This window comes from Martes martes, assembly GCF_963455335.1.
Source record: "Martes martes genome assembly, chromosome: 1".
NCBI classification, from domain to species: Eukaryota; Metazoa; Chordata; class Mammalia; order Carnivora; family Mustelidae; genus Martes; species Martes martes.
The window spans coordinates 138472225-138484347 of NC_137888.1; the positions used below are offsets into that span (position 1 = coordinate 138472225).

General features: G+C 41.9%; 1 protein-coding gene across 5 annotated transcripts in view; it reads right to left on the reverse strand.

Annotated features, from left to right (window-relative positions):
• The window catches only part of THRB (thyroid hormone receptor beta), a gene marked incomplete at its 5' end in the record, with an annotated part of 375783 nt that overhangs the window by 19345 nt on the left and 344315 nt on the right, over positions 1-12123 (reverse strand). For all 5 annotated transcript variants that reach the window (XM_080809566.1, XM_080809568.1, XM_080809565.1 and 2 more), the window contains 2 exons: positions 5837-6042; positions 8905-9052. In XM_080809566.1, the coding sequence (XP_080665692.1) occupies positions 5837-6042; positions 8905-9052 (354 nt within the window). The remainder of the gene's footprint in view (positions 1-5836; positions 6043-8904; positions 9053-12123) is intronic.

Below are 12123 nucleotides of genomic sequence, written 5' to 3' on the forward strand. Positions count from 1 at the left end.
TTCTGATTAGACTGGAGGTGACATGGAGGTGGGGTCAGAAGGGAGGTGGGCAGCCTAGAACTCTTTGAGAAGTGATGTGTAAGCTTTAACTGGAAGAATGTCAAGAAGGTAACACTCCACAGAGCCAGAGGAAGAAAATTTAAAGCAAAGGGAAAAGCCAGTGCCAAGTCCCAAGGCCAGAAAGGAAGCCCATGTAGTTGGACCCCAGAGATGGCATGAGGTGAGGCACAGAGGCAGGCGAGGGTCTCACGATGATGGCCTCTGGGGAAGGGATAGGCTTATGCAGTGTGGCTCCACTGAGGGGCTTCAAATAAGAGGGCAGCAGGGTGAGATTTTGGGTTGTTATGTGGAGTAGGGATGTGGTAATCCAGAGGAAGAAATGGCCCTGTGGCACTAGCTGTTTGGGCAGGACATAAAGTGGTCTGGACTATGGGGTGACAGTAGACATGGAGAGAAGTGGAAGAACTCAAACTTCTCTTGGGAGCTGGACATAGGGCTTTCTGACTGACTGGATGTGGGGTGCAGGACAATAAGGAATCCAGGATGTCTCCTCGGGGCAGTGGTGGGGATGGGGGCATGAAGGGAGAGATTCAGGGGTGTGTACAGGGGTGGGCTTCTACTAGCTTACTTGTGTCACTAGCTGCTGATACACAAAGGGAGACTAGGTGCCTTTCTGCTTTGACTGTTCATCAGTATTATTCAAGGTGAGTAGCAGATGCTGCCCATTGACCTCTTTGCTGTGGCTGGCTCAGAGCTGAGGGCTATGTGGCTTGAACTTACAGCTCTCTAGCACAAGCAGAGTGGGATGGGGCCAGATGGGACTCGTCCTTTCCTTTGCGAGATCACAGGGTATCTTCTTGCACCTTTGTAAGGGGTGGGCAGGAAGGCTCAGACCAATGGTGATTAAAGGTCCCTGGGCTTTGGGATATTACTACAGGCTCTCCCTTTTCCCGGGATAAGCATGGATGGATGTGAGGTGGGAATTGTAGGGATAATGCATATAGGAACAACTTACATGGCTGTTAATGATGTGCTGGGCACTTATACCTACAACATTTATACCTTGTGGTGTAAAGTCACCTGAGCCTTAGAGAGGTGAAGGAATTTTCTCAAAGTCATGTAACCAAAAAGCAATATACATACACATATACATACATACGTACATATATACATATATATGTGTGTGTGTGTATATATATATATATATAGTTCAATGCTTGTCTGTGTTGCTTTAAATAAATATATATACATATACATGTATGTGTATATATACATATACACACATGTGTATATACATGTATATATACACACACATATAAAATACATACATATATGTGTATATATTTACTTAAACATTTATGTATTATGTAATAACACATATAATAATATATTATACATATAATAATATGTATTACTATATGTATATATAAAGCAACATAGACAAGCATTGAACTCAGGCTGTCTTGTTGAATCTCCATGCACATGACTATGACCTTGCCTTCTTCTGATGCAGTTATAATTATAATTTTGGGAGTTAGACACCTTCCTGACTTGGTTGCTCTTGCCTTATGACCTGTCCACGCATACCACATGTGGCCAAATCACCCATCCTGGCTGGCCCTTCTGCTTATGCCCCTTTCCTGATGCTTTCCCAGTGGATCATGTGTGAAATCAGTCAGTAGCTCTGCTGGGGGAAAGTTGGGCAGCCCAGCCCTTGTTCTGATGGTCACATTTTACACTTGGATGGAAAATCCATCCAGAGCTGTACCTTCGCATGTGAATGAAGGGAGCAGAATAATAACACCATGTCAACAGACAATATTGTTGCTGCTATGGGCTTTACTCCAAACTGAGTGTCTTCCCACCCCTGGGAGGTGTAGAAGTGAATTACCCATGGCAGAGACACTGCTTCCCTTGTTTGGCTCAGATGGCCCTTGTCCCTTCTCAGTGGACTTCTCTGTTTCATCATCGCTGTCACCACACCCAAAGGGTAGTTACACTGGGCACTTCTGTACCATCAGGGATTTGGGTGGATTGGAGAAAACTAGAAAATTATGATTTAAATGCTTTTGGAAGTAGTTTTAAAGAGTGGCTTTGGAATTATGAAAATCTACATGGCTTTTTAAAAAGTTTATTTGCCAATGACTCTCATTTCTACAGACACAAATACAGATTTGAAACCCAGGTCAAACCAGCAGTCTCTATTTCTGACTTGAGTCCTGATATTAGGATGAAAAGTGATGAAGAATATTCTTTTGGGGGACTAAGTGATTTTCTTCTTCCAGATAAATGAATACTTGCAGTTTTTAGGACAACATATAATTTTTAGTTCCTTCTGATATATTACTACACTGTTATTAACATAATAGGTCTCTTCAAATTCTTTTTCAGAAGAAGATGGGCCATCATCACATACAAATAAATGAAATAATGTGCATAGCAGTGTTATAAGTAGAATAGAGGCAGCCGCACGGGAGACACAAATCCTGATGTGTAGAAGCCTATTCAGACACGGATATCGTTTACCAAAGCTGCCTTTGATGAAGGATTCTTAATGTCCTTGCAGGAATAATTCACCGCTCAGTGAAATTTTTATCCTGAGCATACATACTCAATCGGAGTCACTCTTCTGCAAGGGGCATGTGTAAATATGTAAACTAGGCTGAGACATAGGGCTTAGCTGTACTGTCTCTGAGGATGGGCCAGTGGAACTGTACGTTCTGTTTCACGATATCTATTGCGTTCTGTCCTGGTTATCTACGCTGTGTAACAAACTGTGGCTTAAAACAACAGACTTTTACTGTTGCGCAGAGTTGATGGGCTCAGCCGGGTGTTCTCACTTAGGGTTCCTCATAGAGTTGTTCTTAAATGGAAACAGAGGCTGGTGTCATCTGAGGCTTCTTTACCCACATTTCTGGTCTCTTGTCTGGCACCAGATTCAGCCTTAAAAGTCACTCTGCTAAAATCTGTTACTTAAAGGAATCACAAGCCCAGCCCCTGTTCAATGAGAGAGAAGAACAGACTTCACCTCTCTATGGGAGAGAATGAGCTGTATATACAGGGAAGAAAGGCTATAACGGCAGCCATCTTTGACAAGAGCTACCACAGTTCTCAACCACACATAGGATCGACACTGCAATGACAATACTGAATGGAACATGGCCCTTCTGCTGAGGAGATGCTGGGGTGATCCCAGTCATAGAAGGGGATAGGCTGATAGAAATGAAGCTCATTGTAGAGACAGATGGGACCGTAGAGGTATTCAGATACCCCCGCCCCCAGCACCCCCCCTAAGAAAAAGTGGCCTGGAGAAGCAGCTTTTTGTATTTGGACCAAGAGGGGTGACAATTTCTTGAACGGATCAAAGATCTACAAAATATCTGTCATTGGCTCCACCCTGGGAGGGAGACAGGTGGGTAAAACAGTTGCTCTGTGAATGTCTGCTTCCCAAAGAGAACTCTTGTTCCTGGATAACCTCATGACCCTGACAAAAAACTAATGGCAAATCATCCTGTGCCATACTTTCTTTGGTTCTTTCTGTGGATGATCAGACTGATGAAAAGCATTAGGAGCCTTTGAGCTAAAGGTGCAGACCTGCTTTTTAACCATTAGCCAATCGTATCTTCTTTGCTAAAGAGACCACAAGGCATAAAGAGATATGATTGTATTTTACTGCATAGAGTTTGTTTCTTAGCTTTCAGACACAGCTCATGCCACCTCCTCAGAGAGACCTTTCTGACCACCTTGTTCAGAGAAGGAAAGTCTCTTTCTGCTCCCAATTTCTATAACTCTGCCCCATCACGATGTTTGTTTTCCTCCCTGGACATACCACCACCTGTATTCATCTTGTTTGTTTAATCCTTACTGTTTTTCTCCCTCCACCAGAATAGAGCTGACTTATTCACTTCCTGGCACACAGTAGTTGCTCAGTAAATGTCTTTTTTTTTTTCTTTAAAATAAAAGAACAGACTTTAGAGTATGGAAAGAAGTGCCCTCGTGACCACTGAAATGAATTTAGTTAGACTAGTATTCATTCTCTTTCTGGAGTAGAGAAAACTGAAGTGTAAAAATCCCTAGAAGTCCAGATGTGCCCCAAATCTTCCACTTTATTTGAAATTCAGCTTTGGCACTACTCTGAAATCAGGCCCGGAACTGGTTTCTACCATGTCCATTTATGGTTGATACATTTGGGGAAAGGCTAGATTTAGGCTTTGGGTAGGCAGGAGCCTGTCTTGTTATGCCCCAAATATGTTGGATTATAATTGATCTATCTATCCAGAATTCATGTTTTCTAATTCCTGGCAGATATACCAGAGTAGGCCTGAGGATTCAAGATCAAGAAACTAAAAGGCTGCCCCTCCAAAGGCATGTGTCTTTCAAAGGCTCTTTGGGTTTGTGTAGGTGGCCAAGTTGCATAGTGTGGTGATCAAGTGCATGGATCCTGGAGCTGGGGTGTATCCATCACCACTGCTTACAGCTATGGAGCTCTGCAAGCTTCCTTAACCTCTCTGCCTCAGTTCTCTGCTTGGTAAAAATGAAGATTTTTACCCACTTCTACCTACACATTTGGCATAGGTTAATATGGAAAGCACTCGGAATAGAACCTGGCACTTGATAAGAGACATCTAAGTGTTTGCTAACGTTACTGTTCATAGATGCCATGAACAGAGTATGTTAGAACATGCTCTGGACAGCAGTAAAAGTAACTGATAGCAGGTGGATTATGGGCCAGCTTTTTCTTTCCAAAAATTTTCTTTAAGGTTGTAGTTTTACTGTTTTCATGAAAAAAATCATCTCCTTATAATGTTGATGAAAACTATATCCTTACAATGGTGAAAAAACTGTATCTTTATAAGGACAATTATACACTATACCTTTTCATTTAGGTGGGAAGGAATGTTTATGTAACCTGGAGAGACAAACAGACCCACAGATTATCTGCTGCTGGGGCTAATAAAGAATCCACATCATAAACTAAGGGCAAGGTCAGTCTTTGAGATGGTCAAACACCAGCTGGTGGTGTAGGGTAGGGTAGTCCATCTGGTGAGGTGGGTGGACAGCCTGGACTTCTAGGCCTGGCTGCCACTTTCTAGCAGTGTGAAGCTGGGTGAACCAAATAAGGCCTTTGGTTTGGTTTGCTTATCTGTGAGATGGGGATAATAATCCTAGCCTAACCAAAAGCATGGTGATGTCCAAAGAAGAAATGAATAGGAAGGACTTTCACAGTGGTTAGTTTTTATAAAAACATCAAACACTCATCTTCCAAGAACCTAGAAAGTCCTGTTTTCTCTATATACCTCTATATATCTCAGCCCAACCCCCCCTGCCCCCTAATTCCCCTTGTCTCCCTGGACTCGAGTTCCTTTATTTTAAGCTAAATATTTTGACTTCTATTGACATGAAATTACAGTTGAGATATGGGACACTTCATTCTAGGCTTATTTTAAAGGGAGTATCTTGGCACGAGTCTAGGGGACTAACTATATAAATGGGCATCTGGGAGAAGAAATGGGTATAAAAGAGGAAAGCTGGCAGGTAAAGAAGGTTATAATTAGTTGATTTAAGGCTGGCCTTATTAACAGCAAAAGCAAATGGACTATGTGGCCTAAGAAACTGCTTTAGAATTTAGTGACTCACAAGCAACAGATGGGAGGAGTGACCTTTGTTCTCAGCCCTGGATTCAAATCCTGACTCTTCAAGTCACTTGACTTCTTGGGAATACTATCAGTAAAATGGGGGCAGTTGCACCAGCATCCCAGGGTGATGAGGACTGAGCGAGCTGAAGGACAAAATGTGGAGCATGCAGCTGATATCCAGCTGTGCCGGGGAGCCTCACCAGGAATTTCCGTTTCTGCTTCCAGTGGCTGCCTTGGGCATTGGTGGCCACGTGGGCTTCAGTGACAGTTTTGATGAGCTCCCACTCCTCGTCTGTGGGCTCCGGCTTGTGCCCAATGGATTTCTGCAGCTCTTCCCGCCGTCTTTTCTCCCGGTTCTCCTCAATCAGCTTCCTCTTCGCCAGCCTCTTGCTGTCATCCAGTACCACTAGGAGGGGAAGAAAGATGAGACGAAATACAGGGACACGCGCAGACGCTTGGCAGACTGCACATGTGCCCTGGGCCACCCATGCACAGATGGCTGAGCAGGTCCTGCAGGGTGGGTCACATTGGGATATTTTCTCCCCTTGGCAGCAAACTGCCGTTGACTAGCTGTGGTCCGACTCGAGACCTAATGCGAATTCCCAATGCCTGGCCAGCTTTTTGAAACAAAGCTCTGGGGGAAGTTGGGCAGTGAGCATCCCATCTCCACAGAAGGTGCCCCTAAAGAAGAAGGAAGCAGAGGGAAGTAAAATCTGTCCTATCCATGGGTTCCCAGATGAGTCTGTATTCAGTCAATATGAGTCTATAGCCAATTATCTGCATTCACTCTCAGGGTCTCTGTTCCTCTTCTCCTGCCCTCAAATGGCTTAGTAAAAAGAACTTCAGATTAAACAAAAGTTCTGGAACAGTAAACAGGAGGCTAATGATCTCTTCCTCAAATGAAAAGGACCCTGACTCTTTATTAGCTCCCTCAAGAGCCCATTGGAATGAAGCTATCTCAGACTGCCCAGGTACTCACTTTGCTGTAGTCTCTACCTGGTCTACCCTCCACGGTGGTTAAAGAGCCCAGGCTTTGGAATCTAGAAAGATCTGGGTTTGAATCCTGACACTACCACATTCTAGCTGTGTGACCTCTGGCAAGTTGCTTAGGCTCCTTGAGCTTTCATTTCTTCCTGTATAAAACGGGATCAATAATACCCACCTCGCAGGGCATTCAATGTGTTAATGCACTACAGGTGGTCAGTAAATAGAGCCATGACTTTTACCACTTATGCAAAAGGAACGTAAGAAGGACAGAAAACAAGAAACCTCTACTTCTGTGGTTATTTTCCAGAACAAAACCATTTTATCAGACTCTTAGTAACTATCAATGGAATGGAAAGGCTCAGGTTTTATGCTACCGAGTCACAGTATTTTAGAACTGGAAAGAACCTTCGGTATTATCTAGCCCAACTCCCTCCTTTCACAGAGGAGGAAGTTGATCCAGAGAGATCATGACTTGCCTAAAGTCACACAGCAAGTTCATGGCAGAGCCAAGGCAAGACCCAGGACTCCTGATTCCAGTTCTACAACATCATTGTCCTAGGGCCATTTCTTGATGAAGGTGTGACCTGGTAGGAAAAGAAAAAAAGCAAACATAGCAGGAGGAAGAGAACCAAAAGTACTCAGCTAATCCACAAACAGAATAATGAAACCCCAGGTCATCTAGGTTGGATTGCATCAACCAAATCAGGTGAACAATGGCAAATGTGGGAAATGTGAATGAGCCCTGTTAGGTCACTTTGGTTCCCCTATTAAAGGGGGACAAGCAGTGGGCTCTACTCATAGCCCCATTTCCCAAGTTCTTCCTTTGTGCCTTTGTGGCATTTGATATCATGCATTATCTAATTTAATCCTGAAAACAACTTGCAAGGTAGATGATTTCACGTAAGGGGAACCAGATATTAGGTCTGATGGTCACACAGCTAGTAAGTGGCAGATATGGGACTCCAACAGTTTTTCTGATTATAAAGCCTGAGCTCTTAAAATGCCTCATAGAGTGCATTCAAAATTAATTTCCACCTAGTCGAGATTAACACTGAGCTGTTTTAACCTTATAAACATTCCTATTTTTAACAATCAAGCAATGAAATGGACATTCAGTAATAACAGTCCCTTACACTGACACATCTGAATATTTGGTTCTAAGTCAATCATTTTCACATATCCTTCTCAGGCATATTGTTGGCAATGGCTGAAAGTCTTTAAAAGATGAAGACAACACACTCGGCCAGAGGTGGGGATTAACCCAGGATTTCCAGCCTAAAGCTCTCACACAACCCTCCTCCTTTTTAAAGATTCCCCATTCTGTCTTCTTTAATGGGCAAAGCAGGACATTTCACGGATTTTTTTGTTCTAGCTGAGAGAACCCTGTTTATCACATAAATGTGAGCCGTGATTATTTCCTCTTTCCTGAGGAAAATCCTCATTACATTCTTTTCTTCTTTCTTTCCTTTTTTATTTTCTTTCTTTTTCTTCTTTTTAAACTACAAGTTGGAAACTTTCATTGAGGTGCAAAACACTTATAACCAACAGAAACCATTAACACTGATTTGACTGGCAAAATGGAGGCCACACATTCTGAATGACATAATTCTTTTTATTAGATTAATTAAAGTGACTGGTGTAAATCCTTTGCATGGTGCAGGAAGAAGAGACTCCAGTGGCTAATCTCACCACCATATGCTGTGGCACTTTGAAAACTGGGTAGGAGGACTGGGGCTTAGAATGTTTTTATGGGCTAAAAATACAACAAACAACCAACGGCAGGATGACTCATGCGATAGCACTCGACTTCACATTCTTCAAAAATTACTGAACATGATGTTTTCTGCTAGTGCCCCATCTCCAGAAATGTCCACAAAATAAATTCCTGTCTCTGCTTTTGAAAAACATTAGGACTAGTCCAAGAGGCTCTCTACCACACAAATGTCTAACGTAAAATTACACCTCATCAAGGGGGACTGACATGACCGCTCATTCGTAATCTGTTGTGAACAGAGTATTGCTAACAGTCCTATAGATGTGATAGGGATAATTTAATTACTTCCCCTCCCACGTGGTCTCTTTGAGAGTTGGGAGTTGATAGGGAAGGGGTAGGATGGAAACCACGCAGCAGTGCCTGCGAGTGAGAGGTCTGTGGGAGTGCTAGGTGTCTTCTCTCTGTCCACATGGGTTCCTGCCTTCTTTTCTGTCTGGTTGATCTCCTTGAACCAAATCTTTCCCCAATCAACACTTCTTGAATATGAAACAAAGGAAGATTACTTACAATCTGTTGCCATGCCAACATAGATGCATTTTTTAAAGCGACATTCCTGGCACTGATTTCTGGTAACTTTGTCTATGACACATTTTCCTTCATATTTACAGGAATAGGACGGATGGAGATTTTTCTGAATGGTTCTTCTAAAGAAACCCTACATGGGAAAGAAAGACCCAAGACAACAGTTTCATATTTTCTAGAAATAAATGGCTCCAGAATTTTGTGTCCTAGATAACTGTGATAGATTGTTTTGTACCTTACCTGTGTATAGGCCTGTAGTTCCTACCGATTCACATACAGGACAGTTAGCCCAAACTGAATCTAAAGAATTCTAAATCTGAGATGAAGGAAATGTCTAGACTATAGACAGAGTCAGTATCTTTTTGGCATTTCATAAGGAAATGAGGTTAATGGGAAAAATCTAGTGTTCATTTTTATTTTTTCTACACATTGAGTAATATAAATAAATTATATTATTTCATTTCATAGAGTGGCATAATTGTGTTGTTAAAGTAAGCTGTGAAGAACCTTGCTATACTTTGTGCTGGAGAATAAAGGAGCTGGATACTTGTGATACTCTATTAATTAATAATTTAATTTATTAATTAAATGGATGCATTGAACAACCTTTAGAGATTTAGTTTAGTTCTTGTTTCTGACTCTTGAAAGGACCATGGCCAGCTCAGATAACCCTTGAAACAATAGTACTTGGGGAGTAGAAAATTCCAGACTCTCCACCCAATTTTTCTCACTGCGCACTGCATTGGGGTTTTTCCTTTCATAGTATTCTTTCTCTCCAGTGTTGGTCGGCATGCACCCTGAGGTTCAGTAGGTGTCTTCCTTTCTTAGGCATGGGAGAGAGCCACCATAAAGGCAGCTGAGGATGCCATCTAGTCCAGATTTAGGTGACATAAACCTTCTCAAAGGTGTGTTTTAGCAGAACCTTCCTGGACATGGTACTCCTGTCTTGGCAACGGTGCTTCTGTATTGTAGCACTCATCATAGCAGAGAGAATGCCCTTATTTAAGGGGCCCATTGCAAAGTGCTGTAGACACCTTCTATATCCTTCTGTCTCTTTTACAACCTTATGAAGTAGGTACTCATAATATCTTCACGATAGGTATTAAAAAACTAAGCCTCTGACAGGTTAAATCACTTGCCCCAAATCGTGTAGTAAATACACCGTGGAACTCAGCCTGGAGCTCAGGAGTCAGACTCCAAGTCTTATTTACCTAACTGCTTATATAATATGAACTGAATCCAATTTTACTGTATTATTTAAATGTTTTAGATGAACAGATTTTAAATAGCACCCCCCCCCCACTTTGTTCTATCTGTTTTAGTAGACTAGCAAGGGAAAAACAAATGTTGAAGGATACTGTCTACTAAAGCTTAAAGGGACCTCTAACTTTATTACATAAATAGGGACTGACATACCAGCTGGCTTAGATTAAGCCCAAATTTGAATGATCCTGTTTAACTTTCCTTGGCTTTGATTATGTACATATACCACTTGCATATTCACTCACACAGAAGACCTTATAATGAAAAGGTCAAATGTAAGATTTTATTTTGGGCAAAGCAGGATGAAATAGAAAAATGACAGCCATGACTGAAACTAGTGGACTTGATTTGGGGGCATCTGTGCAAATCCCTTACCATTTCTATTCAAGTTCTAACAGGAAAACTGCCCCACTATTTTTTGGGTTTTGTATCCTTAAACACTTATGTCCATTGGTTTGAATGATGTTGCTATCATGTTCTAAGATTCACTCTGTCACACATGGGCAGCTCTGTCATGCTGGCGGTCTTTCCCTGGGTATTCAAGGTGGGCACATTCTGTTAGAGCATGAATGTCAGAGCATGCCTCAGTGCTGAAAGATAAGCTGCCCTGTGAACCTCCCTACCCTCCCTCTGCTGCCCTCTCTCCAGTCCACCCTTCCTGGGTCATCCCTGCCTGGTGAGCAAAAGCAACCTGGAGATTCCTGGTGAGAAGATATGTGTCACAGACAGAGAGGAGAGTGGCTGGGTAGCATACCTCCTTCTGGAGGAAGCAGAGTTTCCCTAGAGGTGGCAGCACCAAAGTCCGGGGCATCAGGGAGAATGTGTGCTGCTAGGAGGATAGGAAAGTTGTTGGGGGAGACCCTTTTCTCACACATACTCTGATGCTGACTTATGTTCTAGAAGGAGGGGAGGAGCATACTGATGAATCTGACAATGTTAAGGAGAGAATGAGCAGCTGTGGTATACCAGACAATGGGGTAACATTCATTTACCCAAAAAGGCTACTCTGTGAACTTTTAAATGGAATGAATGAAATAATTTATACTTTGCCTATGTTGAGAAAGGTATTGGGGTGACAGGCTTTGCTATTCATAGTATCATCTTTTCTGTGGTTTCTCTCTGATGACTTGGGGGCTTCATGGACCAAATCCCCTTTAAGACGTTGCCTTCCCCTAAGTTATAATAAAAACATATTTGACATATAATGAGGGATCACTTCATGTGAGTAAATGTAAAGATGCTAGATCCCTTAATTTTAAAAAGTGACAAAAATTAACTTCTGGAAGTGAATCGAATAGACAATATTTAATATAGTCTACCTACAAAATTCTTTTTAGAGGTGAGCTAACAAAAGACATGTCCTAGGGACTAAATAAGGCCTAAATAAGGTTCATTGATGATTTGTTGGTGAGGAGGGGTTTTGCTTTTATTGATCAACATCAGACATGTTTCTCTGCATTTGGAGAACTGGATCCACTTCTTAGTGGTCTGAGATTATGCCCTGATTAGTGTGATAAGGAGCTGAGTGTCAATATTTGGGCAACTGCTAAAAGCTATGAGTCTTTCTTACAAAAATAGTTTGTTGTGGGGAAGTATCAACATTCTTTCTATAAAAGATGCATAAAAACCGACTCATCAAAACAGACAACACAGCTCCAAAAGATTTTTGCTGTCTTCAGGGCAAAAATGGGCAAAAAAGATTCTCCCCTTATACACTGCGAGTGTGGGGTAGAATTATTTTCAGAATGTAGGTTCGAATAAACAGTATGTGAAGCATAACCTTTTTCATCTTTGGCCACTCTTAAAAACTGTGTTTCATTTGAAAAACTCCATTGTTTTTTCCAAGATACTCTTTGTCTTTATATTAAAGCATGATCTGCATAATTACCCTGGGAAAACTGCTTTCTGATTTATGATGGAGGCAATCCTAGAAATAGGATT